Source organism: Oncorhynchus kisutch, linkage group LG3 (genome assembly GCF_002021735.2).
Source record: "Oncorhynchus kisutch isolate 150728-3 linkage group LG3, Okis_V2, whole genome shotgun sequence".
In the NCBI taxonomy this organism is placed as follows: Eukaryota; Metazoa; Chordata; class Actinopteri; order Salmoniformes; family Salmonidae; genus Oncorhynchus; species Oncorhynchus kisutch.
The window spans coordinates 50,409,887-50,429,759 of record NC_034176.2 but is presented as its reverse complement, the minus strand read 5'-3'; the positions used below and the strand labels follow the sequence as shown (position 1 = coordinate 50,429,759).

The following is a 19,873-nucleotide window of genomic DNA, read 5'->3' as shown; positions in this document are numbered from 1 at the left end:
ACGTGACCTTGTGCATTTGAAAGTATTTGAGTATTTTTAGCATTATTTTATTAACGAAAGCAAAAAGATGCTGAAGAAATACAGTACTGTATATGCTTTTACATTTGGATAATAAAGCAGTTAAAGCATTTTGAAGATACAGTACATGGGCTTTGGTTGCTATCATGTTACAGCCTAAGCCCTCTATGTGATTTGAATTATGCAAAACTGTCATTAAGAGTGGCTACTTTAAAGAATCTCAAATATGAAATACATTTTGATTTGTTTAACACTTTTTTGGTTACTACATTATTTCATATGTGTTATTTCACAGTGTTGACGTCTTCACTGTTATTCTACAATGTAGAAAATAGTAAAAATAAAGAGAAACTCTTGAAAGAGTAGGTGTGTCCAAACTTTTGACTGGTTCTGTATATGTATATACAGTTGAAGTCGGAAGTTTACATACACTTAGGTTGGAGTTGTTGAAACTCGTTTTTCTACTACTCCACAAATGTCTTGTTAACAAATTATAGTTTTGGGCATTTACTTGGTTCATGACACAAGTAATGCATGACACAAGGAAGAAAAACTGAGTTTAAATGTATTTGGCTAATTATACTGTGTCTTACTGTATCTCATGCACCTTTAAATCCAGGAGCTATCCTGACAAGAATGGAAGACAACCAAGCCCTAAACAGTTGCTCTCCATTTGTCTTATAGGTCTCAAAGAATGACTCGAAACTTGAGAGACAACTTGAATTTTCATGCAAATATACCATTCACATCAATCTAAGGTTTAATGTGAAAGTGTACACATCTCTAGTTATTTGGCGCACAGCTCCCAGATCAGTGGTCTTATGTGTTTTGGCCTGTGAAGATCAGGGTAGATCAGAGACTGGAACATTCCTCTTTTTATTGAGTTGGGGGGAAAGATGTCTTCATAAAGTATGCTGAGGTAGGATTTAGTGTATATCTTTACTAGATCGTCCTAACTGTAATTTGATCATATCAAATACCTGTCTCTATCTTTCCCCCTTCTTTCTCTTCAACCTCTCCTCTCCCCACCTCCAACCCCCCTTCGTCTCCCTTACCCCTCCCCTCAGGGGCAGGCCAAGGTGTTTGCATTGCTGCAGGCCCCAGACCCCTTGCCAAAGGAGGCAGAGATCTTCATCGTTCTAGAAGGTTCTACGCTTGCCCATGTGATCAGAGCCCAGAACGATGTCATGCTCTGCTTCATCGTGCCTGGTGAGAGAAACGGTGTAGAGTAAAGTTGTCCCTAGACACTGATCTGTGTTCAGTTTAGCATTTCCCTACTAATGGTTAAGGTTAGGATTGGGGAGGAAAAACAAGAAACTTCACCCCAAAGTGAGAGGGAGGAAGAGGTGGGTGGGGGTGTGAGTGTGTTGTGTGTAACTGCCATCGTAAAGATGCCTATGACCTATGACCATCTCTATGACCTGTGTGTGAGTGAACCCTATGACATGTGGGGATCAACCACAATAACTGCTTCCCAAATGGCACCCTATTCCCTACTTAGTGCACTACTTTTGCCCAGAATCCTATGGGTCCTGGTCAAAAGTACTGCACTATTTAAGGAATATGGAGCCATTTGTGACACATACAGTATGTTGCATGTGAGACTGGGCTATGGAAGGATGCACTATCTTATCAGCTTTCTCTCAGGAGGGAAACAGTCAGACTCAGCACCCCAAAAACAACACCAACAATGGAGAGACCCCTGGAGAACTGTGAACTCTCCCCTGGCTGGCTACAATACACATTACTACACTACCACCCCTGGGTTTTTGCTCCATCTCAGCACTAGCAAACCTGACATTATTTCTTCAATCTAGCCTAATTAGTTGAATCAGGTGTGTTGGTGCTGGGCTTGAACAAAGGCCTGCACCTTGTGTGGCCTCCTGTTGTAAATGCTTTTTCTCAACAAAGTTTCCCCCAGGGACAGATCTAGGATCAACTTCCCCTCTGCTGATCCTAAACTTGAGGAAAGTTCTAAACCGACCGAAGATCCACGTCTAGGGTCAACTTAGCAGGTTGACGTTTATTGGGATGAGTGTTGTCCTTGAAGCAGAACTGAGCAATTTACCCTAGATGGACAAGCTACAAAGTCAAAATTGGCTATATTGTAAAAATGAATGATATTCATTTAAGGTTAAGGTTAAGCATTAGGGTTAGCAGTATGGTTAAGGTTATGTTTAAAATCTGTTTTTATTACTTTGTTACTGTGCCAGCTAGTGACCACTCTGCAAAGTTGCCTCCAGAACAAGATTCATGATGAAAAGCGCTAACCTGCTGCAACTTCACCCTACACTAGTGTTTCCCAACTACAGTCGTCGAGTACCCCCAACAGTACACATTTTTGTTGTCGCCCCGGACAAGCACAACTGATTATATTTGTCAACTAATCATCAAACCCTCAAGCTGAATCAGGTGAGTTTGCCTTGGGAAACAACAAAAATATGTGCTCGAGGATTGGAGTTGGGAAACACTACTCTACACCATTGTAAACACCTTGGTGTGACATCCTTTCCCATTGTTTTGTAGGTCATAACCTGGCTGAGACTGTCTCAGTCTGTGCTTACATCTACTCAGAGACTACACCTTTTACCTGTGTGGGAGGGTCCAGGCTCAAGTACGTCCAGGACGACGCCCAGGTAGGGTTGGCACACACACACACACACACGAGCATGTGCACAAACATACACAGTTACACAAACACACACTAGCAACAGTCATTGAAATTGTTAAAAGGTTTTAAAAACAATTATAATAAATGCAACGGTTGGAACATTTGGATGAAGATACTCCAAACTGAATTTTGTAAAAATGATCAACTTTTATTATCCAGCAGATATTGACTGAATTGAAGCACATAAAACATTTTACTGGCTCGGAGAAATAATGAATGAAGTTCAGGGATTTTGGTGGGAATTCAGGTATTTCATTTCAGGTAAAATGTCACTATTGTTTTTTGTAGAATGTACTCATACTGTATATACATTTTCTTATTGTACCAGGTATGTTTGTGTGTGTGTAAAAATATAGACAATTATAGGTGCATAATTTGCATAAACATACGGTGTGTATTTGCATAGGTGAATCAATTAACATAGAGGGGCGGAACAAAACACCAAACACTGAAGCCTGTCACATGCTTCCCAGTCGCTTATATTATGATTACACTTTGTGATGTATTTGTTCGTTTTGGTGTTCGGCAGGTTTTTTTCCGGCTGGTCGCGCACACAAAAATTTTTCTTGAGGCAAGTCGAAGTTCGGCAGCTTGAGTCTGGGCACCTTCACCGGTGATTGGTCAACAGTACTACTCCTAGTACAAGCATTTTGCTACATAACATTTGCAAACACATGTATGTGACAAATTAAATTTGATTTGATTTAGTAGTGGTGGGAACTGTGGACAGGATCCTTCAATTAAGTGTTTGTCAATGAGAGATCAATCAACGAGAGACTAGTTTTCATGCACATTTTTTTACTTGAGAAATACTTCACCAGTTAGATGTAAAATTGCACTACTAAGACCTATGCAGAAACTTCAAAACGAATAACAGAATTCTTGATTTAGCTAAGATTAATTGAGACTATTTTGAGGAAGTGTATACTGGCTATGTTGTTGCTACATCGTCTCAAGAGGGACATACCATAATATTGCGGAGGGGTTTTCTTCATGTTTTTCATTTTCTTAGAGCCGTTTCCCGCAGTCATATTAGCAAATCACCCTCGAGTGGCCTTATGGGTGAAAAGTTATTCATATTTTCATAATTTTGTAATTAATCAACTTTTCCTTTTTTTTTTACACTGACAATCCAGTGTTTCTACTGTATGTGAAATGGTTTCATAAAAGTGGGATGCAAAATTTTATACATTTCCACTATATATCTGACATGGTACAGGTGTCTTATTGTTTTATGCCCATAACCATGTGTGTGAGGTGTATTCTTTTGTTTCAAAGTAGATTTGTTTAAGACTACCAAGAAACACTCTGTGGGACCCTGATTTAGCCCACTGCAGAAAAAGGTTTGACAGGAATATTTCCCAGGCACAGAAATTCGCTTAGCCAAGCAAGTTCTGTTAGCAGCAAACGGAACCTAGTATGCGGGCGCCTTTACTCTGTCTACCCTACCTGGACTCACTTGCACTATCTAGACTGCATCATTAATTTCTGTTGTTGTCGATTTCTCTTGCATATCTCATCAAGTGTGTCAATGGCAGGATACCATCAGATAAAAAATCTACGCGCTTGGCTCTCGATTATATCTATCTAAACACACCTTACATTGTTTGCGAGATCAGGCATAATATCACTATAATCCGAGTGTTCCTGTATTAAATTATTTGTTTTTTCAATTCCACAAAAAAAATGAACACTCATCAAAATAAAGTTATCTTTCTTGTGATGTAATTGTCGAGACAGTGCGTTAAATCCCAACAAAACTTTAGCATTCATATACAGCATCAGGCAAAAGTTTTGACACACCTACTCATTCAAGGGTTTTTATTTATTTATACATTGTAGAATAATAGTGAAGACACCCAAATTATGAAATAACACATATGGAATAATGTAGTAACCAAAAAGTGTTAAACAATCTAAATATATTTGAGATTCTTCAAATAGCCACCCTTTGCCTTGATGACAGCTTTGCACACTCTTGGCATTCTCTCAACCAGCTTCATGAGGTAGTCACCTGGAATGCATTTCAATTAACAGGTGTGCTTTGTTAAGAGTACATTTTGGTAATTTATTTCCTTCTTAATGCGTTTGAGCCAATCAGTTGTGTTGTGACAAGGTAGGAATGGTATACAGAATATAGCCCTATTTCCTAAAATACCCAGTCTATATAATGTCAAGAACAGTTCAAATAAGCGAAGAGAAATGACACTCCATCATTACTTGAAGACATGAAGGTCAGTCAATCTGAAAAATGTCAAGAACTTAAAAGTTTCTTCAATAGCATTCGCAAAAACCATCAAGTGCTATGATGAAACTGGCTCTAATGAGGACTACCACAGGAAAGGAAGACCCCGAGTTACCCACTGACGCAGAGAATAAGTTCATTAGAGTTACGATCCTGCGAAATTGTAGCCCAAATAAATATTTCAGAGTTCAAGTAACACATGTCAACATGAACTGTTCAGAGGAGACTGCGTGAATCAGGCTTTCATGGTCGAATTGCTGCTAAGAAACCACAACTAACGGACACTGATAAGAAGAAGACACTTGCTGGGCCAAGAAAAAGGAACAATGGACATTAGACCAGTGGAAATCTGTCCTTTTGGACTGATGTGTCGAACTGCTTTGCTTTATCTTGGCCAGGTTGCAATTGTAAATGAGAACTTGTTCTCAACTTGCCTACCTGGTTAAATAAAAGTGAAATTAAAAACATTTTAAAAAAAATAAATGTGTGCAAATATTCGATTTTTGGTTCCAACTGCCGTGTCTTTGTGAGATGTGGATGATCTCCACATATAAGTTCCCACCATGGAAGAGGAGGTGCAGTGGTGTGGGGGTGCTTTGCTGGTGACACTGTCAGTGATTTATTTAGAATTCAAAGCACACTTAACCAGCATGGCTACCACAGCATTCTGCAGCAATAAGCCATCCCTGGTTTGCGCTTAGCGGGACTATCATTTGTTTTTCAACAGGACAATGACCCAACACACCTCCAGGCTGTGTAAGGTCTATTTGACCAAGAAGGAGAATGGAATGCTGCATCAGATGACCTGGCCTCCACAATCACCCGACCTCAATCCAACAGAGATAGTTTGGGATGAGCTGGACCGCAGGGTGATGGAAAATCAGCCAACAAGTGCTCAGCATATGTAGGAACTCCTTCAAGACTGTTGGGAAAGAATTCCCGGTGAAGCTGGTTTAGAGAATCTGTCTGTCCAAACTTTTGACTGGTACTGTAGATTCAACAGAAAGACACTACATCCAATTGAGCCCATTTCAGCCATTACCGGTTTGTGTTGACAGGTCGTTACAAACATTTAGATGGTCGTAATGTAAATAGGTAAAAACGACCAGCACAAGCAAGAGTGTGAAGGAGTCGCAATCAATCAATCAAAACAGTCAACTTTGCGAGATACAGTGACAAGTGTATTTTGCACCCCTGAAACACAGAAAATAGATTGCTGAAAAAAATGTATCCTCAGGTGGGACATTGCTACACGCACATTGCTACACACACAAACACAAAACCTGTATGGTGATAAAAGCAGCTATGGTGGAATAATATGATCATTATATAATATTGTATGTGAAGCACTTTGCACTGCTACTATTGTATGAAATGTGCTATTTCACAAAAATATAAACACAACATGTGAAGAAATAAAATATACCAGAAATGTTCCATATGCACCAAAAGTTTATTTCTCAAAAATGTTGTGCACAAATTTGTTTATATTCCTGTTAGTGAGTATTTCTTCTTTGCCAAGATAATCCATCCACCTGACATGTGTGGCATTTCAAGAAAAGGATTAAACAGCATGATCATTACACATGTGCACCTTGTGCTGGGGAAAATAAAAGGCCACTCTAAAATGTGCAGTTTTGTCATACAACACAATTCCACAGATGCCTGACGTTCGCATGCTGACTGCAGGAATGTCCACCAGAGCTGTTGTCAGAGAATTTAATGTTAATTTCTCTACCATAAAACACCTCCAACGTCATTTTAGAGAATTTGGCAGTATGTCCAACCGGCCTCACAACTGCAGACCACATGTAACCACGCCAGCCCAGGACTTCCACATCCGGCTTCTTCACCTGTGGTATCATCTGAAACAAGCCACATGAAAAGCTGATGAAACTGTGGGTTTGTACAGGCAAAGAATTTCTGAACAAACTGTCAGAAACCATCTCGAGAAGCTTACCTGTCTCCTTACCAGGGTCTTGACCGGACCGCAGATGGCGCCGTAACCAACTTCAGTGTCAAATTACCTTCGATGGCCACTGGCACCCTGGAGAAGTGTGCTCTTCAAGGATTAATCCAAGTTTCAACTGTGCCGGGCAGATGGAAGAAAGCATGTATGGCGTCGTGTGGGCGAGCATATTCAATGTTGTGAACAGAGTGCCTGATGGTGGTGGTGGTGGGGTTATGGTATGGGAAGGCAAAAGCTAGGTACAACGAACACAATGGCATTTTATCAGTGGCAATATGAATGCACAGAGATACCGTGACAAGCTCTTGAGGCTCATTGTCGTGCCATTCATCCGCTGCCATCAACTCATGTTTCAGCATGATAATGCATGGACACAATTCCTAAAAGCTGAAAATGTCCTAGTTCTTCCATGGCCAGCATTCTCACCAGACCGGATTTACTTGTACAACATGGTGTTCCAGTTCTCGCCAGTATCCAGCAACTTCGCACAGCAATTGAGGAGGAGTGGGGCAATATTCCACAGGCCACAATCAACAGCCTGATCAACTCGATGCGAAGGAGATGTGTCATGCTGCAAATGGTGGTCACACTAGATACTGACTAGTTTTCTGATCCACACCCCCAACTTTTGTTAAGGTATCTGTGACCCAGTCATGTAGAAATCATAGATTAGGATCTAATGAATTCATTTCAAATGACTGATTTCCTGATATGAAATGTAACTCAGTAAAATATTTGAAATTGTTGCATGTTGCATTTTTGTTCAGTGTAAATAAAGATTGATTTGATATTGTTGTCCCAACCCTACCCACAGGATCTGGCTGAGCACCTAATAACCCACGGTCACCGCCTGAGCTCCAGCGACCACAGGGAGCTGAGCAGCCGCTTCTGCCTGAGCGAGGAGAGCTCTCGCTGGGCAATGGACCGCCGTGTGGCCCTGGCCATGGCCAACTTGGATATCCCCCACAGCTGGAATGTACTGGCTAGTCCATCTGGAGAGGGTGAGAGTGGGTTTCTTTACATGATACAACTGCTAGGTCTAAGTTTCATGTGACATTTTTATTGTTGTCGTACAATACAAGCATCAACATAGAGAGCTGACTGCTAGGTCTAAGTTAAAGCATACAATAAAGAAAATAATTTACAAGTATGGCGTTTCAGATGTATCCACACATGCTACATAAGAATTATTGTGTGGGATTGTTTTGGATGAGTGAAAATTGGACAGAATTCTTAGTAGTTCTTCTCATTGTTTTGTCTCAACCGTGTCCAAGACTCCAAAGAAGGTGAACTCTTCAACTTTTCTTTCCTCCTTCTATCCCTTTTCTTTATCTCTTTCCATCCCTTCTCTCTTTCCTCTGTCATTCAGTTCATTTTTGCATGCTTGCTGTCCAGCAGTCGGAAGTGGCCATGGCTACATGACATGTGGAGCTCTGTTAAATTCATCAATGCCAATTAACCAGCGTGTTATTTGATTAGGAGAGCTTCACGGACTGGAAGTAGCTCTAGGGTATAGGCAGGGTTAAATAAACATGTGCGTGTGCGCCTGCGTGTGTATTTGTCTCTGTGTGTGTGTATTTCACGTGGGTGTGTGTAGACCTCTAATGTAAATGACAAATCTCATTAAGGCGATAATGTTGTTATGGCAGTCTGTTTCATAGCAAAACGACACAAATGTCTTTCCATGAATTTCCACAGTTAAGTGATCTAATTGGGTAACATAGCCTATGACATCAGCCTATTACCACTGTGAGCAGAATATGAAAACCCCACTTACCCTCTGTTTGAATATTTAGGGTATATTAGGCATAAGTGAATATAGAATCAGTGGTAGAGGTTCACCGCTAAATCATAGTTTGTCTGTTGTTTACAAACATAAAAAGTGGATATTGTAAAGTTATCCCCTCGACTTGAGACCACCTTTGAGGTACCAGCTTCATGCAAACAACCGGTGGTGTTACCAGGGAGAGTAACAGTTGTAGGGTTATGGGACCATATCAAATCACATTTTATTTGTCACATGTGCCGAATACAACAGGTACAACTTACAGTGAAATGCTTACTTGCAAGCCTTTAACCAACAATTAAGTTTTTAGAAAATCCCGATAAGAATAACATATAATTAAAGAGCAGCAGTAAATAACAATAGCAGGGGCTATATATGGGGGGTACCGGTACAGAGTCAATGTGTCAATGTGCTGGGGGCACCGGTGTCGAGGTAATTGAGGAAACGCCGAAAAATATTCCAAATTAGATCCATAATAATCGACAAAAACATGGCAAACTTTTTTTATAATCAATCCTCAAGGTGTTTTTCAAATATATATTCGATAATATATCAACCGGGACAGTTGGCTTCTTAGTAGGAAAGAGAGAAACAATGGCCGCATTTGTCTATTACGCACAAATCATTCTGAGACCACCAGCTGACCACTGTTGTTGTCGTTCTGGCTCATTTTTCCAAATAAAAGCCTGAAACTATGTATTGTGACACTAGACACATTAGGGAAGCCATAGAAAAAGGAATCTGGTTGATATCCCATTCACTGCTCAATAGGGACGCCTAGGAACGCAGAGCTTTCTAAATAAGAGTCCCTTCCTGATTTCATTTTTCTCAGGCTTTCGCCTGCAATATCAGTTCTGTTGTACTCACAGACAATATTTTTACAGTTTTGGAATTTTTGAGTGTTTTCTATCCTAAGCTGTCAATTATATGCATATTCTAGCATCTTGTCCTGACAAAATAGTCAGTTTACTTTGGGAACGTTATTTTTCCAAAAATGAAAAGTTTCAAGAGGTTAATGTCCCATTGGTAGGATATGTGCTTTTAGTTCGTCCCATAAATTTTCTAGCGATTGAACATTGGCCATCAGCACGGAAGGCAAGGGCAGATTAGCCACTCATCGCCTGATCCTCACAAGGCATCCTTATCTCTTTCCGCAAAACCTACGTTTCCTTTTCCAGCGAATCACAGGGATCTGGGTCTGGTCGGTTGTCTGTAGTATATCCCTCATGTCTAACTAATTGAAAAATAACTCCTCATCCAGTTTGAGGTGAGTAATCCCAGTTCTGATGTCCAGAATATTTTTGGGGTGATAAAACGGTAGCAGCAACATTATGTACAAAACAAGTTACGAACAGCGCGAAAAAAACAAGCAAAATAGCATGGTTGGTTAAAAGCTGATGAGACGGCAGCCTTACCCTCCGGCGCCAGTCAGGCAGTATGTTAGTGGGCCTTTATTAGGGTAAACTGTAAATTGCGTTAACTAGGTTAGTAGAGCAGAGATGTACAGTTTAGCAGAGGAGAGGAGATCATTGGGACAAACAGCAGTGTTGGAAGTGGGTCTCTAATAAATCCCTTCTGGTCTTATCACTGGATGTTGGTTATTGAGGCTAATTGAAGTTACAAAGCTCTCTCTCCCTCATCTCTTTGCCTCTCTCGCTCTCTCGCTCACGCTCTCTCACTTACACCCTCTCCCTTACACCCTCCCTCTATCTCTTTACCCCTCTCTCTCTCCCTTACATGCTCCATCTCTCTCTTTCCCCACCTCCTCACTCCTCTTCCCTCTCTCCACCCCCCCCCCCCCTCTCTCTCTCAATGAAATGTAATTCAAGGGCTTTATTGGCATGGGAAACATATGTTTACATTGCCAACGAAAGTGAAGTATATAATAAACAAAAGTGAAATAAACAATTCAAATTAACAGTAAATATTACTCACAAATGTTCCAAAAGAATAAAGACATTTCAAATGTCATATTATGTGCATATTATCTCTCTCTCTCCCTTCCGCCTCACACCTCTTCCATCTCTACCTTTTTCCACAGAGTTGCGTCCCAGAGAATCCCCTCTTCACTTGGCTGTGCGCTGGGGTCTGTGTTGTCTGGCTGAGCTGCTGCTGTGCCAGCCGGGAGGACTGATGGCAGTGACTCTGCCCAACGAGGAGGGGGTCACCCCACTGCAGCTAGCACACAACAGAGGGCACACACAGCTTCTGGAGCTACTCACACAGTAAGATGTTTAATACCATGACATTATATCTGACTATTACTCTTATATACTGTATCATCTGTATACTATGAAAAAGGGATGAGCAAGCATAGACAAACATTGGCAGTAGAATGGCCCATACTGAAGAGCTCAGTTACTTTCAACATGGCACCATCATAGGATGCCACCTTTCCACCAAGACAGTTCGTAAATGTCCTGCTGTGCTAGAGCTGCCCCCGATCGACGGAAAGTGCTGTTTTTGTGAAATGGAAACTGCTAGGAGCAACAACAGCCCAGTCTTGAAGTGGTAGGCCAAAAAGCTCACAGAGTGCTGAAGCGCATAGCTCACTACCGAGTTCCAAACTGTTAATCGGGAACTTCATGAAATGGGTTTCCATGGCCCAGCAGCCATACACAAGCAAAAGATCACCATGCGAAATGCCAAGCGTTGGCTGGAGTGGTGTAAAGCTCACCGCCATTGGACTATGGAGCAGTGGAAACGTGTTCTCTGGAGTGATGAATCACGCTTCACCATCTGGCAGTCCGACGGATTAATCTGGGTTTGGCAGATGCCAGGAGAACACTATCTGCCCCAATGCATAGTGCCAACTGCAAAGTTTTGTGGAGGAGGAATAATGGTCTGGGGCTATTTTTCATGGTTCAGGCTAGGCCCCTTAGTTCAAGTGAAGGGAAATCATAACGCTACTGCATAAAATGACATTCTAAACGATTCTGTGCGTCCAACTTTGTGGCAACAGTTTGGGGAAGGCCCTTTCCTGTATCAGCATGACAATGCCCCCATGCACAAAGCAAGATCCATACAGAAAAGCTTTGTCAAGCTCGGGGTGAAAGAACTTGACTGACCCCCAACTCCATCAAAAACCTTTGCAATGAATTGGAATGCCAACTGCGAGCCAGGCCTAATCGCCCAACATCAGTGCCTGACCTCACTAATGCTCTTGTGGCTGAATGGAAGCAAGTCCCCACAGCAATGTTCCAACATCTAGTGGAAAGCCTTCCCAGAAGAGTGGAGGCTGTTTTTATTTAACCTTTATTTAACTAGGCAAGTCAGTTAAGAACAAATTCTTATTTACATTGAAGGCCTAGGAACAGTGGGTTAACTTCCTTGTTCAGGGGCAGAACAACAAATGTTTTACCTTGTCAAGCTTTCAGTTACTGGCCCAACGCTCTAACCACTAGGCTACCTGCCTGGAGCGGCACAGGGGGGACCAACATGATTTTGGAATGAGATGTTCATTGAGCAGGTGTCAAAGAGCATACTTTTGGTCATGTAGTGTACTTGTCTCTCTGCCCTAACAATGAGAGTCATTGTCCACAAAGCATTACGGCAGGCTGTCAAACTCCCGCCTATTCCTCTTTTTGGATTGGTGGACACATCTCATTATTTGAAAACATTTTTGAATATTCGATAAGGGTTGTTAAGGTCAACCACCTGTATTCAAGTTGACCATGTGGTGTATATCACAACATGTTTGCTGTCCATTTAAATTAATTGAGTGTAAATTGTGTGTATTTTTTTGTTTTTGTGTGATTACTGTTTGACAACCAAATTTCCCTTTGGCATAATTGATTGATTGAATGATTGATTGCCTGTCTTTCATCAGCCCCCCCAACCCCCTGGCCACACCGCCGGCCGGTCTGTCCCAGGTGTGGGCTGTCCACTCTCATCTGCTGAGGTTCTGTCACGACTCAGAGAACCTAACCCTGACTGTCCGACAGAACCCACAGTGGAACCACCAGCAGAACCGACAGGCTGATATTCTTCTCCTGAGAGACAGACTGAGAGATCACAACTTCCTCCGACAGGTCAGTAAAATTCCAATTGAAATGTCACATACACTGTTTATCTCCCAATAGGAGACCAGGGTTCAATCCCTGCGTCACCCTTCCCATTGTTTCTCACTCTTGCCTGCTTCCCCATCTCATTTAAATACTGTCTGAATAGTGTTAAACACCTAAACATATATATTTTAAAAGACTTGAAAAAACATTTTTAGTTGAGAGCAGCAATGAACGGGGTTCACAGAATGACACAACTTAGAGTAAGTAAGGGGTCCAATCTCTAAAAAGGAATTTACAAAATGGGACAAACATCCAATTGAAATACTGCATGCAGATACCCCCTTCTCATTCGAATAGAAAAAACAGCCATCAAATTTTACAACCATCTAAAAACAAGTGACCCCAAAACATTCCATCACACAGCTCTACAATGTCAAGAGATGAAACAAGAGAAGAGTCCCCTCAGCCAGCTGGTTCTGAGGCTCAGTTCACCAACCCAAACCAACCCCATAGAGCCTCAGGACAGCACTCAGAAAATCTGGCCCAACCAAATCATCACAAAACAAAAACAAAAATATATCACCTATTGGAAAGACACCACAAAAAATCTATTTGGCTCTAAATAGACAGTACATGGTGGCAGACTATCTGACCACTGTAGAAAACTGAGGAAAACATTGACTAGGTACAGACTAGGTACAGACTCAGTGAGCACAGTCTGGCTATAGAGACCGGTCGTCACAGACAAACCTGGCTGCCCAGAGAGGACAGGCTGTGCTCACTCTGCTCCAGGGGAGAAGTAGAGACAGAGCTGCATTTCCTATTACACTGTGACAAATACTCAGACCTAAGAGAATATTTCTTTCCCAAAATTATAATTCAATACAAAGAATTTGAAACTATAAAATATGAGGAATAAATCAAATATTTATTGGGTGAATTGCCAAAATGTGCAGTTTTGTCAGCCAAATATGTGTCCTCCTGCCACAACCTGAGGGACAGCCAGTTTTGTTTTGTCTTTCATGTCATGTGTCTTCTCAGTCATGTTGACACTGGTCTACTACCATTGCTTTAATGTATTGATGTCTACTACCATTTATTTATATATAAATATATATTTTTCGATATGTATACTTTGACAATGTAAGTAATAATGTAATTGCCGAGAGAGAGAAGGGGAGAGAGAGAGAATTGACTGATGGAATAGATGCCAATCTGATGATAACATGATTGAACTGTTCTCATCTTTTTGCTCTTAGATCAAGGCCCTGAGAAGAGAGCAGTCAGAGACCATACTGGAGAAAGAGGAACTAGTGGATGAACCAGGAGATAATGGTACTTTAGTTTTTGAGTGTATCCCAAATGGCACCCTATGCCCTATATACTGCACTAAGGATGCATCATTAGTCTTTGTCTGTGTGATTTGATCAATCCATGCAGTCCAAAGCGCTTGTTCAAGCTAACGCAGCCTGTTCCACTCTTAGTACACTCCCCAAATCCTAAACTTTGAGAAACCTACTCTGACTTTGCCAGAACAGAAGGGCCCAATCGAAAATCGACCCCTATATCCTATACATTTGTGGAGATCTGACTAGATTTGACAGGTGTAAACCGTATGGTAATAGCTCCATCTTGCCCTCTGATAGACAAGGTGGAAGTCTCACCAATTTGATTTGATTAGGTGGCCTGAGAAGAGGGCAGTCAGAGACCATACCGGAGAAAGAAGAACGAGTGGTTGGGATTGAGCCAAGCTCTCGTTGGCTCAGATTGTTTGAATCACTGAACTGTATTGCCCTCCAATGGGATATAGGAGTACTACCAGTCTAAGTAAACCAAGCCCAAGCGGATCTAACTTATTTATATAGTCTGAAACTATCTAGGGCACAGTGGGGCAACTTTATCTTTATGCTCATGACCTTTATGTAAATTATACATTGCACAATAGCTCGAGTTTAGTGCTCAAGAGGGGATTCATTCTAAAGTAGGCAATTGGGTGTGTTAGTTTAAACCAATTCTGCACTCATCATTACAGCTTGTAAATAGTATGCATTAAACCAGAGTGACTATTCCTCTCAAAGTTGGATGTAGAATATTCAAACATATTGGATCAGGCCTGGTAGGCAGGCAGATAGACAGGGCAGACCCAGGGTTCATACGGTCTCTAAACATTCTTCAAACCTCTATTTAACTGGATCAGGCCTGGCAGATAGACAGGGCAGGCCAATTGTGAGTTCCAAATGGTATCTTATTCTCTATGTAGTGCACTTCGTTGTCAAGGGTCCATAGGGTCTCTAAATGGTCTCTAAACCTCTATATAACAGGATCAGGCCTGGCAGGCATACAGACAGGGAAGGCCAAGATTGAGTTCCAAATTCTCTTTGTAGTGTGCTATTTTGACAAGGATCAATAGGGTGTCTAAATGTTCTCCAAACATCTATATGTTGTGTCTTTGGCATCATTAAATTGAAGACTTATTTTATCAAATCAATTCTCTGTAATTATTATTACATGATTAAACTAATCATGTAATTAACTAGGAAGTTGGGGCAACAAGGAAAATCTTCAGATTACAAAGTTATAATCTTCATAATATAACTCTTCAGATATTTTAATATCTGATCAATTAGTCTTCTTATTAATTAATTATTCTTTACCTCACGTTAGTCTCATTCCGAACGTTGTAAGCCGATATGACAGCTTGGTGGACGGGAAAGACAAGTCACTACACAGTTGGTAATTGTATTGAAATGATAAATCCTTTGCACATGAATGCTCACTCATTTGGGAATAATTGCAATCAATATATACTTACGCCTAGTGTGTCGTCGGGATCTCTGTTGGAAAATTCATCCAAGCTTCTCTCTGCTTCCCTGGAGTCTTTTGTGGTTAGAATGGATACTTCAGAGTCCCATCTTCAATTTTTTTAATTTTTAATTTGACCTTTATTTAACTAGGCAAGTCAGTTAAGAACAGATTCTTATTTTCAATGACGGCCTAGGAACAGTGGGTTAACTGCCTGTTCAGGGGCAGAACGACAGATTTGTACCTTGTCAGCTCGGGGGTTTGAACTTGCAACCTTCCGGTTACTAGTCCAATGCTCTAACCACTAGGCTACCCTGCTGCCCCATATATTATATAATAATTAGACATTCAGAAATGTTCTTATAGGATAGATGTTTTGACGGTTGTCTGTCTTCGCATTCCAGGTCGACATAATTCCTAGCTGCAGACTAGTAATTAGTATCGAAGATTTCCTCTTATTCTGTCGGTATTTATAGTCGCAGAGTTGAACCATTTCCACCTGTGTAGCCAATGCTCCACGTGGTTTGGTTAGGAATTCAACAAGCCACCTTAGCTTATACTGAGGTTTTTGTGGTCTCTCTTCAAACCTTCGCCCCCCCTCTGTGATCGAGGTTCGCATGGTCTGAAGTGGGTTTCTCCAGGTGGGGGTTTTATTCGGAACTGTAGAAAATGGCTCTCCCATGAGCCAGATCATGTCTGTGTTCATGGGGGCAGGCCAATGACTTAGCTAAACTTTAAAGGAATACAATTGTCTCACATGAACTGTTTAAAATCACATTACATAATTTCACAAATAGTTTAATCTTTACTCATTCATTTTATATCATAATTAGACAAAAACCTCATAACGGAGGCTCCTTTATAAACAGAGTTATGGTAATGTGGCTGTATTGTCTTTCATGAGGTCACAGCCTGAAACAAAACGGACCAGGTCGTAGCTGGCTACTCCACCGACCGTTTACACATTCTCCAAAACATGGATATTGTTCAGTTCTCAAGTTCTGTGGTGTAGAAGAAGTTATTTTGTTCGACTGTGAAACTCTCTCTATACTGCCTGGCCAGGGGTAGAGTCTCCTCCAGGAATTTATGACCTGAGATAACAGAACCTGGGTGTATGAGAGGGAGAGAGAGGGGGAAGGTACTCGCTATACCCAAAGAGGGCCACGTCATGATATATATATATCCTGATCAGTCTTGGCATGCAGACAGACAGGGCAGGCCCAGGGTGAGTTCAAAATGGTACCTTATTCTCTATGTAGTGCCCTACTTTGACAAGGGTCCATAGTGTCTCTAAACGTTCTCCAAACGTCTATTTGTCTGGATCAGGCCTGGCAGTTAGACAGGGCATTTCCAGTGAGTTCCAAATGGCACCTTTTTTGCTTTGAAGTGCACTACTTTGACAAGTGTCCACAGGGTCTGTAAACATTCTCTAAACCTCTATAAAACTGGATTAGGCTGGCAGGCAGACAGGGCAGGTTCAGCATTAGTTCCAAAATGACATCTTATTCTCTGTGTAGTGTACTTCTTTGACAAAGGTTATTCGGTTCTCTAAACTTTCTCCAAACCTTTATAATTCTGGATCAGGCCAGGCAGGCAGACAGGGCAGGCCCAGTTTGAGTTCCAAATGGTACTCTATTCTCTATGAAGTGCACTAATATTACAAGGGTCCATAGGGTCTCTAAACGTTATCCAAATCTCTAAATAACTGGATCAGGGACTGTGAATAGACATAAACAAAGGCATAGACATATGCATACACACACAAGATAACATATGCACTATACACACACGTACACATGGATTTTGTGTTGTAGATATGGGGTAGTAGAGTAGTGGCCTGAGGGCACACACTTAATGTGTTGTGAAATCTGTTGTGAATGTATTGTAATGTTTTTAAAATGTTAGAACTGCCTTCATTTTGCTGGACCCCAGGAAGAGTAGCTGCTGCCTACCAAAACGGGATCCATAATAAATACAAATACCATGGCTAGAAGAAGATGTCTCTGTGACTTTGAAAGAGGGGTCTCAAAGGATAATAGAGGGTTTAAAGTGTGTGTGTGTGTGTGTGTGTGTCTCAGTCACCAGATCTCAACCTAATTGAACACTTATAGGAAATTCTGGAGCGGCGCCTGAGACAACGTTTTCCACCACCATCAAAAACCCAACGTTGTTGCCACGTCATTTCAACCCCAAAACAAATTGGATTTGCAAAAAGGAATCAACTTAAGGGCATTTCGTCTTTTTTTCACCCAACTTTTAATCTAAATACAATGACATGTTTTGATTTATGTTTTGAAATCACTTTAGTTGACAACTCAACAAAATGTAAATCAAAACTAGACGTTGAACTGACATTTGTACTTCGTGTCAAAACACCAAATAAATGGTGTTGGATCCCTCCAATAGAGTTCCAGACACTTGTAGAATCTATGCCAAAGTGCATTGAATCTGTTTTGGTAACCCAACACCTTATTAAGACACTATGTTGGTGTTTCCTTTATTTTGTCAGTTACCTGTATGTCATAGAGCAGTCTTTGAACAACCACTGGACTTGTTTTGAATGGCTGTCTGAAATGTTATGATTTCTGTATGACCTCATCATCATCATCATCATCATCATCATCATCATGCTTATTTTACCATTTCTTTGTCGAGGTTTGTATCCTGTCATCACTGCAGGCAATACCGCTACAGTAGACAATGTGAGTAGTGACTAAGAAATACCTTTTATTCTTTGAGTATTAACTATTCAATATTCCACATTGTTAAATTCTGAAGTATTGTTAGGGTGTTGAAGTTGGCATCAAACTGGTGAAAAGTGGCTTTTATGAGAGGTGTGTGTGCTCGTGTTTGTGTTCATGCTCATAGTGTGCTTCAGGATATATTTGTGATGCAGGTGGTAGGAAATTGACTACACACACACACACACACACACACACAAACACACACATGCACGCACACACACACAAACACACAGACATGGGCGCGTGCACAACACACACACAGAGATTCCAGGTACCATGCACAAACTTACTTATCACTCCCATTTTTCTCAGTGTGTGTAGCATTGTGAAAAGCCTCTTTGTGTCTCCATTCAGGACTTGGAGGAGCACCTCATGTTTTGTCTAAAAGAAGAAGAAGAAGAGCAAGAATCACTGACATACTCTGGTAAGGCTTTTTATGTCTCATCAGATCACAGTATTTCAGGGCCCTTGTTCATAAAGCCTCTCAGAGTAGGAGTGCTGTTCTAGGATCTGCCCATGTAAACGTATTCATTATAATCTAAAAGGCCAAACTGATCCTAGATCCTACTCTGAGACGCTTTATGAATACAGGGCCAAGTGTATCATGAAATAATTCACACAAAATGAATGTCACAGTGAATGTGGCCGATAGCTTCCTTCCTACCATAGATTATTATGTTTGTAACTGAACCTAGAAGGAAAAGAGAGAGAGAGAGAGAGAGAGAGAGTTGTGTGTCAGACTTTGACGCTGCTCAAGTGAGGAGACCTCATCTGCAGGATCTAATTGGCGAACGGAAAAGGAAGATTTAAGCTAGCAGACTCCACAAGGGCACCATTACTGTACTATACTTCAGTAAACCACACACTTCTCTCTTTCGCGTACTCTCTCACCACTTCTCTCTCTCTCTCTCTTCTAGTCTCTCTCCCTCTTTCCTTTCCTTGTCTCCCCTAGCCATAATCTCGCCACAAAATGTAGTATCATGTTTCTGCTTGCTGGCCTCCACTGGGCCCTTCCACACATTTCCTGGAGTCCTTTTGCTCTGCATTAGCACAGATATGGGATCAGCTTCCCCTTCCCCAGACTCTTACCTTTACCATTTGAAGAGAAAACACAAAACTCACCTTAGATCAGGGTCTAGTGGTACTGGGTTTGGCTGACTTTTGGTTGGAGACTGTGTGAACATCCTGCGAGTTAATGATTGGCTGGTGAACATCCTGCGGGTTAATGATTGGCTGGTGTGAGCTGCGTCCTAAATGGCCCCTTATTTCCTACATAGTGCATTACCAGCCCTGGACAAAGGTAGCGCACTATGCAGGGAATAGTGCGCTACCATTTAGGAATCAGACACATGTTTCTGGGTAAGAATGTTGTGGCTGCATGCTCAGGGCTGGTGTTTTAACATTTGGCACTGGCAGCTGTAATTGTAATATCCCGCGGTCGGTGTTGTTTTCACCCTGTATGGTTAAGCCATTTTAGTGACTAAAATGTGTGTGCATGTTTGTGTGTCGATGGGTGTGTGTATGTGAGTGCAAGTGTGTGTGCGCGTGTGTACATTTTATGTATGTGTTAACAGATTTACTAGTCTCTCTGTTCTTTGTATTGGTTACCACACTATCACATTTCTTATATA

At 41.3% G+C, this 19,873-nt stretch overlaps 2 protein-coding genes across 2 annotated transcripts in view; both read left to right on the top strand.

Moving 5' to 3' along the window:
• The first annotated feature begins 536 nt into the window (after positions 1–536).
• On the top strand, positions 537–10,925 carry LOC116360732 (rho guanine nucleotide exchange factor 28-like). The gene is made up of 5 exons (XM_031815691.1): positions 537–545; positions 1,086–1,227; positions 2,545–2,654; positions 7,682–7,904; positions 10,731–10,925. The coding sequence occupies exons 1-5, from the start codon at positions 537–539 to the stop codon at positions 10,916–10,918; spliced, it is 672 nt and encodes a 223-aa protein (XP_031671551.1). The 3' UTR covers positions 10,919–10,925.
• Positions 10,926–12,477: 1,552 nt separating this feature from the next.
• LOC109884587 (rho guanine nucleotide exchange factor 28) overlaps positions 12,478–19,873 on the top strand; it is a 65,252-nt gene continuing 57,856 nt past the window's right edge. Inside the window, exons 1-4 of the mRNA XM_031807953.1 lie at positions 12,478–12,720; positions 13,956–14,031; positions 18,154–18,200; positions 18,597–18,666. Coding sequence (XP_031663813.1) covers positions 12,493–12,720; positions 13,956–14,031; positions 18,154–18,200; positions 18,597–18,666 — 421 coding nt within the window. The 5' untranslated portion in view covers positions 12,478–12,492. The remainder of the gene's footprint in view (positions 12,721–13,955; positions 14,032–18,153; positions 18,201–18,596; positions 18,667–19,873) is intronic.

What these genes read in the sequence shown, in the direction of transcription:
- LOC116360732 (XM_031815691.1), top strand. An exon ending in ACGTCCAGGACGACGCCCAG is followed by an intron (nt 2,655 to 7,681) that starts GTAGGGTTGGCA and finishes GTGTAAATAAAG; the next exon opens with ATTGATTTGATATTGTTGTC. An exon ending in GGCTAGTCCATCTGGAGAGG is followed by an intron (nt 7,905 to 10,730) that starts GTGAGAGTGGGT and finishes CTTTTTCCACAG; the next exon opens with AGTTGCGTCCCAGAGAATCC.